The sequence below is a fragment of the Sorex araneus genome, chromosome 9 (genome assembly GCF_027595985.1).
Source record: "Sorex araneus isolate mSorAra2 chromosome 9, mSorAra2.pri, whole genome shotgun sequence".
In the NCBI taxonomy this organism is placed as follows: Eukaryota; Metazoa; Chordata; class Mammalia; order Eulipotyphla; family Soricidae; genus Sorex; species Sorex araneus.
In genome coordinates this window covers 44,827,349-44,844,413 of record NC_073310.1, presented here as the reverse complement: position 1 = coordinate 44,844,413, position 17,065 = coordinate 44,827,349, and the positions used below count along the sequence as shown (strand labels likewise).

At 46.1% G+C, this 17,065-nt stretch overlaps 1 protein-coding gene across 1 annotated transcript in view; it reads right to left on the bottom strand.

The window, feature by feature from the left end:
* Positions 1 to 17,065, bottom strand: part of TP53BP2 (tumor protein p53 binding protein 2) — a 64,891-nt gene that overhangs the window by 22,632 nt on the left and 25,194 nt on the right. Inside the window, exons 2-3 of the mRNA XM_055146800.1 lie at positions 11,207 to 11,354; positions 3,605 to 3,718 (exon numbers count right to left, since the gene is read on the bottom strand). Coding sequence (XP_055002775.1) covers positions 3,605 to 3,718; positions 11,207 to 11,354 — 262 coding nt within the window. The remainder of the gene's footprint in view (positions 1 to 3,604; positions 3,719 to 11,206; positions 11,355 to 17,065) is intronic.

The window sequence follows — 17,065 nt, the reverse complement described above, 5'->3', positions numbered from 1 at the left end:
TATTCACATGTGAGTACTCTGTGTGTGTTTGCTCACGTGTGCACAAGCACACGCACGTGCTATGCATTCAACCCAGGATCTCACACATACACGGCATGTATGTATGAGCCAATCCACTGGTCCCTGTTACTGCTTTTTAATCCTGTAAGTTGAAAGCATAATTACAACTATTTTCCTGCGAAAGTGGAACTAAAGTCTCATAATTTCACCTGTGTGGGAAAACCAATAACTTAAAACAGTGAATGATTAGCACTGAAAAATACTTTAGTATTTTTTGTATTGCTATTCCCAAAGAAAGCTCCATGATACCAAAAGAGGAAAAATGAACAAAATTAATGTCCCTCTGGTAATGGGTAATTCATATCATACCAGGTGTCTATAGTTTTTCCTCTTAGATCTCGATATAGCTTTGCTACTTATTAGTGAAATCACAGATTAATTGAAAGAAAGAAATTAAGGGCTGGAGCGATTGTACAGTGTGCTCACCTTAAACACACCTGACCCAGAACTTTAGGTAATGGCCACAGGCCACTCTAGCACACAGAAGCCTTGTGTGTGACCTTCTGGTGGGACCGAAATTGGCACACGGGCATCAAACGTCACTGGGCAACTCCCAGTGACCGTCACGACCAGCAAGAATGCAAGCACGGCCTCTGAGTGTGTGACCTCTGGTCAGCATCGAGACCAACATGTGACCTCCCCACCTCAACCCCACCGGGCATCATGGCTCAGTGTGGGAACCCCAGAACCCAAACGTGCTGTCCGCCCCCCTTATCACAGTGACAACAATAGAGGGAAAGGAGAAGAATCAATCTTTTCTTTCTTTTTTTTTTTAAAGTCTCAAAATCTCTTTGGAATCAAAAGTCCATTGTTCCTTTCTTGAACTTAGCACAAATTCCCATGCTAATAAGTCAATGTCTGTCCTTATCTTTATCTTTAAAGTACTGCTCAATTCTCTGGAGAATGCGCTCTGGTCATCTATCACAACATTTCTGAAAAAGAATAAAAATGTATCACTTCAGAAGAACTGCTTTCTGGGGCTAGAGCAGTAGAACAGCAGGTAGAGTGTTTGCCTTGCACACGGCTTACCAGGGTTCGATCCTCAGCACCTATATGATCAGTGATAAGTGGGTGCAGAGCCAGTAAGCCCTGAGGACTGCCAGGTGTAGCCTCAAAAAATCAAACAAACGGCAACAGAAAAAAAATAATTAAAAAACTAACTAACTGCATATACATTCTGAGTGAGTCACAGTTCCTAGTTAAAGTGGAGGGTAAAACAAAACAAAACAGGTAAGTCTCCTAATGTGTAATCTAAAATTCTGTAAAAAATGTTTACTACCACCTTAATGGAAATTAAAAAGCAATTCTGTTTTATCCCAATTTAAACACTAAGTGGCACTGGTGTTTTGCAACAATGTAAAAACTGCTCCATTATCTTTCAGATGATATTTCTCACATTACAGACAAACTGAAACGGCCTTATTCTACTATTGAGAGACTATTGAATAATTCACCCATTGCTATGCAGGAAGATACTTGAACTGGTAGAAGAACTTCAGGTAAAATTCAACACATTTATCAGAAGAGGCTACATGCAGCGATACGTGTAAATAAACAAGATAAAATAAGATATAAATGCCAATTTAAAATATAGTAAAGGCAGCTTAGGGACAAAGAGTAGGGGCGTATTTAAAATAAAGAAGCAGACCCAGAGGTACTGAACAGACGTGGAAGTCAGCCCAGCTGAGAAAGAGGATGCGGTTCCATTCCTGGTTGGGACTCTAGGCCCACGGCCTCTGACCAGTCACTTGACCCCGTGCATCAGCACTTCTCATCAGCAGAGTAGAACAGGCACACTTGGTCCACTCTGGAGTCCCCCGGCTACTCAACCGTATTCAATTCTATTAAGTCAGAATAAACTCAAATTTCTGAACACCCTCCAGACTTGTGTTAAAGCAGTGAAGACAAAATTTACTATGACAGCATCCCAAACTTAACATGGTATTTGCATTTATAGTCCCCAAAGCTTTATGCTGGAGGCACAAACCCTCTATTTTCCATTCTGAAAGGCCCAACGGTTTTAGAAAGATCTCGTAAATCTGCTTCCATCAGTAGCTTCCCACTAAGAAAGCAGCTTCCCAAATGACCTCAGATTTGCTGGAGCTTGTTCTCCACACGTGCTGGAACAATAGCACAGTGGGTAGGATGTCTGCCTTGCACGTGGCCGACCCGGGTTCTATTCCTCTGTCCCTCTCGGAGAGCCCAGCAAGCTACCCAGCGTATCCCACCTGCACGGCAGAGCCTGGCAAGCTACCCATGGCGTATTCGATATGCCAAAAACTGTAACAAGTCTCACAGTGGAGACGTTACTAGTGCCCACTCGAGCAAATCAATGAGCAATAGGATGACAGTGAGAGTGACAGTTTCCATGCTCTCATTTGTTCTCAAAAGCCTCCGGATCGCAGGGACAGACCGCTGCACTTCATCTCTGTTCCAGCTCATGCACAGCCCAGGACCACATCCCCCAGAAGTGCCCCACCCCCGACATCTTCAAGTCAAATGTCTGACTATCATTTCCTTTCACCTTTCCTGTCCACTAAACCTAATACTCATGGTCCTTTACCCCTGGCACTGTTTCATTCCTCATCTTCATTTATTCTTCACCGTGTTCCGTGTCATTTGCCAATATATCCTCTTTTCTTCTGCCCTACTGACCTTCCAGTAAACTGATGAGGCCGAATCCCAATCTTGTATCAACCCTACCTTCTTTCCCCCTTACAACCTCCTGAGCTCCTGGCTCTGCTGGAGGAAAACCACCCATGGTTTCTTGGTCTCTCATCTCTACCCATCTTGCAGGGTGCCAGCAAGCAGGCTACTTAGTAGGGACGGCCCCGCCACAGCTCCGACTGCTGGCACATATCCTCCATCACCTTCAGATGCCTTTGCCTCCTGCCGCCAATCAAATAAATGCTCTGGGATGAGAAGCCCCTCAACTCGCTCTGACACTGACCCCCCGCTGCAGTTTTCTCCCTGTTACAAGGGAAGGGGATTCCCTCCTTGACCTCAGCGGATCTCTTCGCCAGGGCAGTGGGAACGAGCACCCTCTCTCAGGGACACGCCATCCAACCTTCCCTCCCTTGCTTGGACGTCACCTCCCCCTGTTCTGTTGACCACTTCCCACTTGCCTTAGGACTGGAGTGATAATACAGCAGGTATTTACACACAGTTTGCCTTGCACACCGCCAACCGGGGTTCAATCCCTAGCACCCATATGATCCCCCAAGCACCACCAGTCCTGATCACTGAGCGCAGAGCCAGGAGTAATCCCTGAGCACTGCCAGGTGTAGCCCCCAAACAAAACAATAACAAAAACAAATATCCCAGAGTTAGGGAAGACAAGACAAAACCGGATACTTACCCACCAGGCCCCCCCAAATTGGGGCTCGCACAGTGAAGAGCGGCCTCTCTTTATGTGTCCATTACCTGCCCTTTCAATCACCCCCTCAAACCACCCAACCCCCAAGACAAGATCCCTCTCCTGCAGCTACTGGAACGCACAGAATCAAAGTTTCGATGGGTGTCATGACTCAGAGCAGACGCTTACCCATGTCCCTGCCGGGTGGGCGCTCGTGACGAAGGAAGAAACGAACATCACTCCTCTGACTTCCGAATCGCTGGAGAACGTCGAACATGCGCTCATTATCAGCCACTGGTCGCTCTTGAGAAAAAAAAAGAAAGAAAGAAAACCCATTGAGTCAATACAACCGTCGACAATTCCTGTTTCTGCACATCATACATTAGCAACATAGGAAATACCGCCTTGGAAACAGTTTTTCATTAACAGAACTCAAAGAAATATCACACATTTCCCACCAATATGATCAGTATCAAACCAAGATAAAGTGCTAGGGAAAAAGCAAAGCATCTCAAGTTTCTATAGCCCATCTTATGAAATGGTTTATGAAGTTCTGTCTGATGCTAATGTTTCTATGAATGTCTAAGTTCACAGATGAAAATTTTTTTTAATTTTCTAAATAGCATGCTATTATGTGCTTTCTATTAGGTAAATTTTTCATTTGAATGCTTAAAATTCTGTTACAGGACCAAAGAGGCTGTGCAGTGCACTTGTCTTGGTTTGATCCCCAACATCCCATATGGTCCCCTGAGCACCAGTAGGAGGATTCCTGAGTACAGAGCCAAGAGTAACCCCTGAGCATCGCCAAACATAACCCAAAACGCAAAAAAAAAAAAAAAACCCCAATATATATATATATATATATATATATATATATAAATATATATATTACAAAATCAGATATTTGAGTCCTTTTATTTTACTTTTTGGCTTTTTGGGTTACGTCTGGCGATGCTCAGGGTCAGTCCTGGCTCTGTATTCAAGAATTAGTCCTGGCAGTGCTCGGGGGGACCATATGCAATGCTGAGGATTGAACCTGGTCAGGCACGTGTAAGGCAAATGCCCTACTTGCTGTACTATCGCTCTGGCCTCAAGTCCTTTTTAGGAGATGATCTATTGTAATGAGACAGATTTTCCTGACTCCTCTTCCAGTGTGTCAGTTCTAGGACTTTCCGCATAACAAGAAAAGCATCAATCCTGAGCACTGAGTAACAAGAAAAGCACAGCTAATATCCTAAGAAACGAAAGCTTCAGGAGTAACTATATATCCTTAGCTTCTCTTAAGAAATCTTCAAGTCACAAGGGATCTACGAATAAAACACAAAACTCATCAGTTAAAATAAAATTCCAGGAATGCCAAAACAGATTTTAAATTGGTGAACACTGAAAGAGCCCAAGGAAGCACAACAGGCTTGTCATATCAAAGACACAATCTAAGTAGACACAATCTAAGTACCTTCAGTAATAGCCTCGGCAGGGAAGGAAGCAGCTGGGCAAGCAGCAGACAACTCTGTGAATGAACCCTGGACTTATCTACTTGGTTTCAACGAGCACAGTTCTGGTCCTATTTCCAGCAATGTAATGTACTAAGTTGTCAAAAATAACCCCTTGACAGGAGCTATAAGAATTCTAACTCAGACATCCAAAGGAGAGAGGTAAGCTGATGCCACACCCACAAAGAAACTGAGCAGTCCCCACCCCCAACTCTCTCATACCACCCCACACAGAGCACATACATGCAATACCTTTATTTAAAAAGCTGAGATGGGGCCAGAGCAATAGTACAGCTGGTAGGATGCTCACCTTGTACACGGCCATCCCGGGTTTGATTCTCAGCATCCCATATGGTCCCCTGAGCACCCATGCAGAGCCAGGAGTAACCCTGAGCATTGCTGGGTGTGACTCAAAACCAAAATAAATAAATAAATAAATAAGAGTCAAGTTCTAAGGTCAAAAAGAGAATTCAAGAAAAATAAATAATTTCCCACACTCTCCGCCCAGACGAGACCCCGAGCATCCGCATACGAATGGCTCCTCTGTTGCTGAACGCCCATGATCCCGGAAGCCCACTAACTACTTTCAGCACCCAGCGACTTCTTGCAGAAATGCCTCTAGACTATAAACTAAGCTACAGCCCCATGCTGCCCCAGGAGGAGAAAGGTTTTCTCTCTCGGCCTTTCCTCATAGAGCCATCTTACAGAGCCCACTAACCGGAGGTAAGAGCTTGCAGTGACGAGACTTCTGGCAGAAATTTTCTTGGACTTAATTACTAAAATACCAGAAATCCAAAACCATATGCTCTTCATTCTTAGCAATGGAAAACAAATTATCAAATGATGCCTTTTTGGCAGGTCTGATTATTGGGGGAAAATTCCAAATAATAATAGTGAGTTTTCTGTTGAAATATTGAATGTAATCAAAGTAAAGAGAAAGTAAAGTGAAAATCATCAGCCACACAGGCGGGGTGGGGGGGGACGTGGAGGTTTACTGGGGTTCTTGGTGGTGGAACATGTGCACTGGTGAAGGGATGGGTGTTTGATCATTGTATGACTGAGACTTAAACCTGAAAGCTTTGTAACTTTTTTCATGGTGATTCAATTAAAAAATAATAATAAAAAATAAAAATAAATAATTTCCAATTCTTGCTAAATGAGCCTTCAGGGGCTGAGTCCTGATGGTCTACGATGGGTCTATGATAACCAAAAATGAGACTTCATCCTGCACATGCTGAAAAAGAATCCAAAGCTTCCCCAAACCCCTAACAGCTGTCTCAATTTTATGCTCAGGAGCCTTTGATTGCACCATCCCAGCACTAACAATGGTCCCACGCCCCACTGCTTCAGCAAAGGGGATACACAACTAACTACCTATTACAGCTGTGACAGTTTCAGCAACACCCATGACTATTTCTTGGATTACAGTCATGTGCTAAGAACTACACTTGATTGTGAGTTACAGGGAGGTGAAAGTTACTTGTTTTCAATAGTCACTAAGCAAACAAGTGAGTAGGGAAGTGGAGATAGCAAATAAAAATGACTCACTTAAAAAGAATGTTAGTTAAAAAAAGGTTCGAATGAAAAAGTAACAGAAAAGAAAGCAAACTATTTTAAAAATAAGGCACTTTCAACAATTTGTAATTAAAATAATTGGGGGAGGATTGTTGAAAACAGAGAGCTAGCATCCACTGAGAACAAATACTAAATGTGTCAGAGCATTATGCCAAGTCCCCTTCAAATATCATCTCCTGGAATCCTTACACGGGTTTCTGAGATAGTACACGCTGTGCTCAGGGATCACACCTGACGGCACAGGGAACCATATGGGCACCAGGGATGGTACCAGGATTGGTCAGGTACTGAACAAACACCTTAAACCTTGTGCTTTCTCTTTTTCTTTTTATTTTTTTATTAGAGAATCACTGTGATGTACACTGTACTTATCTCTTTGGTCACCTGGTCAGAGGTTTTTTTAAGTGCCTACGACTCGAAAGAAAAAAGGCAAAAGCTAAAAGAAACTAGAGCAAATGTTATGAATAAACAAATTTCAATGAAAACCAATCAAGAAACTTTTAATATGATTGACTTCAGTTACCAGTTTAGTAATAAATAAATATTTACAAAATTAATTATAGGACTGGAGAAAGAGAGGTGATGGCATTTGCCTTGAGTGCAGCCCACCCTAGATCTATCCTCATTACTATAGTATACCGAGCATCACCAGGAATCACATCAGGTGTTGCCAAAAACAAATGGATAATGAACAATTTATTAACACTGAATAATGGGTAATGAGGAATACTTAAAAATAACTGGTAAAAATAAGAACACACATGCACACACACACACATACACAGTTATATAAATATACAGCTTTTGTTGAGAATAGCAAATCTATATCACGTTTTAAAAATCTGTGAACCTTTAACCATGCAATTCCATTTCTAGGTAACTCCCTAAAGACATGCATATTCAGGAGCCAGAGAAACAGTACAAGGGTTTAAGCACCTGCCACAGACCCAGTTCTTTTTTTTTTTTTTGGTTTTTGGGTCATACCCGGCAATGCACAGGGGCTACTCCTGGCTCTGCACTCAGGAGTTACCCCTGGCGGTGCTCAGGGGACTATATGGGATGCTGGGAATCGAACCTGGGTCGGACGCGTGCAAGGCAAACGCCCTACCCACTGCGCTATTGCTCCAGCCCCCACAGACCCGGTTCTATCACTGTCACCACATACGGTCTCCAGAGTAGCGCCAGGAATGATCCCTGAGCACACAGCACAGGAACAGCATCTGAGCTGCTGGTCCAAATGTCCCCCCACCCCAGAGCCAAATAAATATATTCTAAGTGAGAGCAGCAGGGTGGGCTTGGGGAAGAAACTTCCCTTCTAGCTATATTATGTAGTCTCCTGCAAAAAATAACATGTTTGGGTTATTAATAAAAAGTCTGAAAGGAAATCCTTTCAATATCATTATCACAGAGTAAAAGTTATAGAACACAACCAGGCAATTCCCCAGAGAGGAAAGGGAACAGGAAGAACCAACGGTTCCAATGGAAGAAAGGACAGGTGCACATGCAGAGAAGCTGGGGTTCGTCCAGAGGAAGGAAACGGAAGATCATAGTGGATGGATCAACTATTCCAGTCAAGCAGAAATAAGGCATCCTGCTGAACACAAGTAAACTACCAGAAGCTACAGCTCATTAAATGAGAGCAAATATTCATTGAAGACCTATTAGATACCAGGTACACTTCCTGAGTTACAGAGCTACAGCAGTAACCAAGATAAGCAGTCTTTACTCTTAACTTACATTATCGTTCATGTGTTTGGGCTGCAGGAATTACAAGAGGCAATAAACTAACAAACCAGAGGTCCCCAAACCTAAAGCTTCCTTTCAGGGGTGGGGGAAAAAACAGTACCCCTTTACTGAAGTCTACCCTCAGTAAGCAAACGAAAAGTATCTCCCCAATTATACCCAAGGCTCACCCACTCTGAGAACATGATAATAAACACACAAAATCATAATGACGTGTTAAGCAAAGGATTCAAAGAGAAAGATAGTAAGAGAATGTGACGGTAACTTTAGCAAGCTCAGGAAAAGTCTGTCCACGAAGGTGTCATTTTAGCTGAAACTTAAATGACTAGAAGAAGCCAGCTGTGACAAAATCTGGAGGAACACATTGGAGGCAGTGGGACAGGGAGCACCAATTACTCATAGGCAGAAGGCAGCTTTGTTTATTTAGGAATAAAAATTAAAATATAGGAGGGATCAACGCAGAAAACAGTACCAGAGGACAGGAAAGACAATAAACTCCTACCGAAGACTTTACAGTGTAAGATCGAAAGTTTGGATTTAGGGGCTGGAGAGATAGGACAGTGGGTAGGGCACTTGCCTGGCATGCGGCCAACCTGGGTTCGATCCCCAGCACTGCAAATGGCCCCTCAAGTTCCACCAGGCTAAGTAAGTCCTGAGCACAGAGCCAGGAGTAACCCCTGAGTGTCACCAGGTGTGGCCAAAAAACAAAAGAACAAAAGAACAAAAAAAAAGTTTAGATTTAGTTCTCCTTAGAGGGGCCAGAGAGAATGCTCAACAAGGGGGCTGGAGCGATAGCACAGTAGGTAGGGCGTTTGCCTTGTATGCGGCTGACCCGGGTTCGATTCCTGGCATCCCATATGGTCCTCTGAGCAACACCAGGAGTAACCCCTGTGCATCACTGGGTGTGATCCAAAAAGCCAAAAAAAAAAAAAGAGAGAGAGAGAGAGAGAATGCTCAACAAACTGAAGCACATGCTTTGCCACAAGGTACCATGAGCACTGCTGGGGGCAATGTCCATGCACAGAACTGGATCCCCAAGCACTGTCGCAGGTAGCCCCAGAACGAACCAAATTATTTCTAAGTAGACAAGAAGGCCAGTAAGGAATCAAAGCAGGAGAGCCAAACTGTCAACTTTTCACTTAAAAACAAAACAAACAAAACAGCCCAAAGCTGAAGCAGAGCAACAATACCAGGGCAGGGAATTTGCCCTGCACGCTGCTGACCCGGGTTCAATCCTCAGCATCCTATCGGGCCCCCTGAGCCCTGCCAGGAGTAACAGCTGAGTGCAGAGTCAGAAGTAAAGTCCAGAACACCACCGGGTGTGGCCCAAAAACAAATAAAAAGAAACACTCAAAGCTTCCCTTTGAAAAAACAAAACTTTTTGAGCCACAGAGACCAGTATATGGAGACGCATGCAGAGCAGGGGCTGAAGCCGGGGCTGCCACCCGGAAGGCAGGAAGCACAGACTCAGTCCTCTGAGTCATCCCCATGGCCCCTGCTTGCTTGGGTCGTTTCCTTTTTTCTTTTCTTGTGTTGGGGCCACAACTGACTGTGCTCAGGGGTTACTCCCAGCAGCGCTCCCAGGCATCCGTGCAGTGCTGGGAACTGAACCCAGGGCCGCGCATGGAAGGCGGGGCTCTACCACTGTGCCACATTCAAGGCTCTCAGTGAGGTTCTCGCATGCAGGCGTCATCTCCTGTGTGGAGAAGAGAGAACCAAGCAATCCGGGAATATGCAGAAGGCCTTTGTGACACTGAACTGGAGGAAAAGCAGCCGGAGAGAAATAAGACAGTCTGTGCCAGAGTGTGTGTGTGGGCGGGGGGAGCCAGATGTCAGGGATGGTGGGACCCCAGTCACCACAGTATCGAATTTCTGCTGGGTCATTTGGCTCTGGGAGAAAACAGGGAAACAGTGGGAGTCCACCACAGCTATGCAGAAACGGGGCAGAAAATAGAAAGCTCACTCCCCACCTATAGACTACTATGGGGCGCAAAAGAAAGCAGGCCATCCCACCTTAGAGCTCCAAACATTATCATGAGGGACCGACTTCCAGACTATAAAAATGCCTTTCTTTTCACCACTGAATCTGTCACCATCATCTCTCAAACCACACAGCTCCCCCAATAACCACCCACCAAAATTAGGAAAATCTTACAGCAAAACAGACTGTCTCCGGTTTTCCAATGAAAGGAAACCTTAGGCACAGAAAACAGACTTTGTGGGGCTGGAGCGATAGCACAGCGGGTAGGGCATTTGCCTTGTATGTGGCCGACCCAGGTTCAATTCCCAGCATCCCATATGGTCCCTGACCACTGCCAGGAGTAATTCCTGAGTACAGAGCCAGGAGTAACCCCTGTGCATCGCCAGGTGTGACCCAAAAAGCAAAAAAAAAAGGAAAACAGACTTTGTAAAGGCTGGGAACATCGTTTAGTGGTAGAGGATGTGGGTTTAATCCCTGGTGCAGTAACAATGGCAACTTTTTTGGTGGGGCAGCTGGAACTCGAACCCAGGCCTCACACATGCCAGGCACTCACTCGACCACAGGGCCACATCCTGGGCCCCAAGATACAAACTTAAGAGAATCAGCATGCAGTTGACCAGAATATGTACAAAGCTTCCAGCTGGCATAACGACCACCTGGCCTTCAACATCAACCCAGTGATATCCTCACTGTCCTCACGAAAATGAAAATAGCAAAAATGGCTCTGGATGGACGTGCTTTTTTTTTTTTTCTGTTTTGGTTCCATTTGGCTTCTCAGTTGTAGTACTCAGTTCTAGTACTCTCAGCAGTGCCCGGGGGGGCAAGAGGTGCCAGGGACTGAACTCGGGGCCTGAGAGGCCAGGCCAGGGCTCTGCTGCTCGAGCCACTTCCCTGGCCCTTCTCTACTGTTTCTTCTGGAAAAAGCTGAGCATCACACACTGTCACGTCGAAAAGCCTCGCACAGTGCAACAGCAGACCAGGACACGAGGCCGCCCCTACCTGAGCCGCACCACACTTCGGCCAAATGGCACTCGCTCTCCCCGGGCTCCTTGCACAAGTCCACCACATCTCTGCACAGCGTTCCCGGGGTGACGGGGACTTCAGTGAAGTGCTGCTCGTTATTGCTGAGGTACACGGTCAGAAACATCTGCGGGCCGAGAGAAGGGCAGGAGAGTTAGCGGCACTGTCCCTGACGGGAGCTCCCGCCCCTTCTGAGGCCGAACTTCCTTTCCACCACACCCAGCCAAAGGCACAGCAGAACAGGATGGCTGCCCCACCCCACCCCACCCCACCCCACCCGCCAAAACTGGGGGAGAGTCCGGAGCTCTACGAAGGGAAGACCCCGCTCCCCCTCCCCGCCCGCCATGAAGCAATACCAGCAAGATCCATGAGGACTCTTGGGATACAACCAAAGAAGGTCATACGAAGTAATTTCATTTTATCATGTTATCGTTCTGTCAGATACTTAGGTAGCTCCAGCGTGCCAGGCCCATACTATAAACAGGTCCTCCCACCAATCCCGCACAGGTCAGTCGGGAATGTCACACAGATATTCTAATTAATTCAGGGCTTCTTCTTGGAAAGACACAAAGAACATATGCTTGATGCAGTATAGGAAAAGAATATGTAAGAGGACACAAAATGTGGAAGAAAATCTAATATAAATACCATGAGCATATCTACTTAATCATATATATTTCAGGGGGCTGGAGAGACTGTCGGGAACTTGCCTCACCCCCAACTGACCCGGGTCCCCAGCACTCCATAAGGTCCCCGGGTCCCACCAGGAGCAACCCCAGAGCACAGAGGCTGAAGTAAGGCCTGAGCGACACCAGGTGTGGCCCCAACACATATGCTTTAATCAACTTAAGTGCCAACTTCCAAGTAAAACTGATTGGCTGTTATGCGAAATTTGATCTCAGTCTGTATATAAATATTAAAGGCTACAAAGGTTTTAAATAAAACACTCACTATCTTTCTTAAAAGTGTCAGTCCTTCTCTCGGAAGAGAGCAATACTCTCCATAACCATGCCGCCGGACCCTGGGCCAGGCTGTCTCATTCTAAATAAACCTATTCCTGAGCTATGACATCTCATACCTCAGACCACTCCTATTACAAGAGTAGTGTACCACATTTGATGGGGTTTAAAGTAGAAGGCAACCAATCTTAGAGGGAAATATATTTTTACATATATATGTATATACATGCATATATATACATATATATGTCACAGAAGACTCAACCTTTAACAACATATTAATAATCTCTTATAGAAGGGCTTAATGTCCCCTGGGTGAAATACAATCTTCACACACCCTCCCCTAAAAAAAGTTTTTTGGAGCAATTTCAGCAGTTTATTCAAAACAAACAATACAAAATAAATTATTTTGGTTCTGCTTTGGGGCAGGGGTTGGGATTTGGGATGGAAACATCCAAAATATGGTGGTGGGGAGGTGTAATGGTGGTGGGATTGGTGTTTGAATATGAAATGTAGTCAAATGTTGTGAACTGCTTTATAAAAATAAAGTAAAATTTGAAAAGTATCTGCCATTGAGGCATGTGGAGGACTGGTGGGGCAGCAGGGGGGAAAACAGAGACAATGGTGCTGGGAAATGCACACTGATGAAGGGTGGGTGCTGGAACACTGTATGAATGAAACCCAACCATACATAATTTTTGACTGTATCTCACAGTCATTAAATTAAAAAAAAATTTAAGTAATCTTCCTCCTATTCTGAACAAGCAGCTTCCCTTAAAACCACTGCTGTGGGGGCTGGAGCGATAGCACAGCGGGTAGGGCGTTTGCCTTGCACGCGGCCGACCCGGGTTCGATTCCCAGCATCCCATATGGTCCCCTGAGCACCGCCAGGGAGTGATTCCTGAGTGCAGAGCCAGGAGTAACCCCTGTGCACCGCCAGGTGTGACCCAAAAAGCAAAAAAAAAAAAAAAAAAAAAAAAAAAACCACTGCTGTGGGGCTAGGAGATTGCCCAAAGGGCTCTTGCTCATTCTGTGCCTTCTGGGGGCCCAGGTTTGAGTCTCTGGGCAGTGGCAGGAGCGAACCCCAAGCAATCTGCCGACATGGAGTAGTCCCTAAGCACTGTCAGATGTGGCCCCCCAAACAAAAATTGGTCACCAAAGAAGTAGAAATTCACACCAATTAAATTTTTTAATTAATTTTTCCCAGTGCTGTAGAAAGAGAATGAAAAAAAATCCAATGGCAAAGCAAATCGGGAAACCCTTACGTTCAATTCAATAAGTACTCACCTACTCCACCCAAATCGATATTATCAGGATTTGAAAAAATAAAACTGGAGCCAGAGACAATGTATGCTGAAGGCATTTGCCTCACCCGTGGTTCAGCCCTCGTTTCATCTCTGAGCTCCGCCAGTGAGGCCCAAACACTATTCCCCCAAATAAAATTAAATTAAACAAAACTATCTGAAAGAGGATCCTAATCAGTGAAAGAGAAGATAAAGACTAAGGAGGATAAACCTGAGAGGCCACTGACTAGTCTAATAGTCCAAAAATAATGAGTTTATGTTAGAGAGGGGGGAAGGCCGGGGTTTGGACTGAGAAACGGCGGAAGGATGGTAATCAGAGAGCACAGACCAAGAGCACACTGCAAGCCAACAATCAACCCATTTCCCCGTGCAGCTTCCCCGCACCCCAGCACCCTAGCAAGAGAGCAGAAGCATTGGACTATTCCTGGTCTCGATGCCCCAAAATGTCCCTGATCAGGGCTGGTCACGGGAAACCACGCACGCTGCACGGGCGCCGCAGGAACGGGCAGAGACAGTGCAGAGACTCACCCCGCAAAGCTGCCCTCCCTGTGAGCTCATGCCCAGGCACAGCCTTCAGTGCCTGCAGCCGCCAGGAACACCAGTTTTTCTTACTGAAATTTACTTTCTTGTTTTTTTCCTAGTAGTCTTAGTGTTTTCTTAAGGCAGTTCAAGGCTCTACTTCTTAGGCCACACAAACAGGCAAACAGAAGATAACCCAGACAACTAGGTGACACACACAAGCTAAAATAATAGTTAAAGGTTGAAACAAACTATTAAAAAAAACAAAACAAAAAGTAACTGTATTTGTTTTTGTGTTTTGGTTTATGGGCCACACTGATTGTGCTCTGGGATCACTCCTGGCGGGGCTCAGGGGACCCTACGTAGGGCCGGAGAGCAAACTGAAGTCATTCACGTGTGAGACGAGTGCCTTAACCCCTATATCATCTCTCCAGCCTCATGAAAAATAACCCTTTTCCCAGTGTGAACTCAAAAGCCTTCAAGCTAATTCTATCACATATTTTGCATCCTCCTGAAACGTACTCCGTGAAGATTCACAGTTGATGGCCTCAAGTTAAGCAACAAGACCACATTTTTAAATCATTACATAAAAATCATAAAGTTTGGAAACCTGAAAAAATAACAGGGGCTGGAAAGTTAGTACAGGAAACTAACGTTCTTGCCTTGCATGGGGCTGACCTGGGTCCGATCCCCAGCACCCTATACGGTCCTAAGCCCTGTCAGGAGTCTTCCCCGAATGGGCCTCCAACCAAAACAAAAAAAAACAGAGGAGAGAGGCAGGGAGGAGAGAGATGAAGTTCACAGAAGTTCACCCTGCTGCTGTTCTGACTGAAAGAAACAGCATGCTTAATTATGGGGATTAAAAAATATAAAGAAGGTACACATTTTCTCTACTCTCCCCACCCACACTAAAACGTTTCTGAATTATTAGTGCGTCAAAACTGTTTTGGTTGCAAACATGAGATGGAGAGAGGTATTTACTAAATTACAGAAATGTCGAACATATAGCACCTATACTAAACACACACCAGACTGAGAAATAATAGGCCATGACCTAAAATAATAACGCCTTCCTTGGTGTGCTTTGCTTCTTGCCACACTTTCACACACACCCTTCTCTGAGGCTAACCCCAACTCTCTGAGGAGCAGAGCAAGGCTGACGTCCCCTCTGGAGGAAAAATGACTCAGACGTGATCTACTTGGCTGCTCAACCAAGACTGGGGTCCCATTCTACTCTTCGGATCCATTGTTTACTAACCTCTAATCTGTTCCTGAGAACGGGAAAATATTAGGAAATGTTCTCACTACCCACAGTAACCTAAGCTCTCCTGGAGATCTGGTCTGTGAGAAACAACAGCATCGCTTTCTTAAAGAGCAGAATACAAAAAAGAAGGGTGAGAGAAATGTTCTGTCTGAGGGTATTTCCCCCAAAATACCCACAGGGGGCTGAGGAGATTGCTCAAACAGTTGGGGGGCCTGCCTTGCATGTGAGAAACCCCAAGTTTGATCCTTGGCACTACACGGCCTCCAGATTAGTGCCACCAGGTTAGTCCTGGGGTTCCCTGAATATTATCGACTGATAGTCCCAACCACCCACCCCCTGCTCCCCACCCCCTGCGCCACCAGACCCAAGCTCCCAAGACCAGCAGACCAGCAGGTCTGCCACAGCCTGGGCCTCCTGTCACCCAGGCTGGCCCCCAGGCTCCTAAGCACGGGAGAGAAGGTCCCGCCCCAGGCCCCACAGGGTTGATGGCAAGAACAGGAGGTGAGCCCATGTCTACCTTTGGTGCATGAAGACTTAGCGCGGCTGCAATGTCTTCGCTGTGTACTGACGTGCTCGGTGCCGGGCCAGCAATGTGACATTGCCACAGCAGCCCAGCTGGGAAACAGGAGTTCCGAGCCTGGATCGGTTAATCATTAGTTCCACTACCTTGGGGGAAGTAATGCCACCTCTCTGATCTCGGCCTGCGCTTCAAAATAAGAGTCTTAACATGACCTGAGAGCCGCTGCTCATTCCAGAAGCTTGTGGGTGTCAGGGTAAAAGTCAGCATCTCGAAAACAGTCTGCAAGTGACAAGGGAGCAATTCCCCTTGAATGGAGGTTGGGGGGGCAGGGAGAGAAAGGACAACTGGACAGAAAACACAGATCTGGGGACTACATGGGGGTGGGAACTGGGGGTGTGGAGGAGCCGAACAATTCAGAAGAGGGCAGAGAGTCAACTCAGGTGAAAACCCAGGGCGGGTCCTCTTTCTGACTGGGACCGTGGCTGTGAGGGAGAGGGAGGGCAAAGGGGGCTTTGTTTGGGATGAGTGATCTCTGCCCGCACCAACAGCAGCATCCCATTACTTCTCCACCACCCCCCTCCCCACCCCACCCCCCATCCCCAATGTCCTAAATCCCTTCCCCTTCTCAGATCCCAGCACTGGCAGGGACTCACTGGCTGTTCCGATGTGTAACACTCCTCTCTCTGTTTCCCTCAGCTACCTGACGCAACTGTCACCTCTGCGAGCAGCCTGCCTGGCCCCCCTTCCTAAAATTCCAGTACACCACACACACACACACACACACGCTAACACACAGACATACAAGCCCGGTTTTACTTATCTTTGCAAAGTCAGCAATGGAACATTACTCTAGCTTGTTTGTATTATGTCTTCCCGTTTGAATGGAAGAAACCTACTATCAAAGATTTTGTCTGTGCTCAAGGTTGTGTCCTCAGCACCTCAAACCGCTCCTTTCAGATACTGAGAAGCGCCTTGGGGCCTACAGTCCACAGAACCGCTATGCCAGGACCAGGGAAGCAGCTCAGAGAAAGAGTGCTGGCCTTGAACCTGAGAGGCGCTGGCTCAATTCCGGGCATAGGAATGGAAAAAGCAAATGAGTAAGAAAGGGAGGGAGGGAGGGAGGGAGGGAGGGAGGGAGGGAGGGAGGGAGGGAGGGAGGGAGGGAGGGAGGGAAGGAGGGAAGGAGGAAAGGAGGGAAAGAAAGGGACCAGAGCAATAGCACTTTGTACACGGCTAAGCCAGTCCAATCTTGGGCACAACATATGGTCCCCC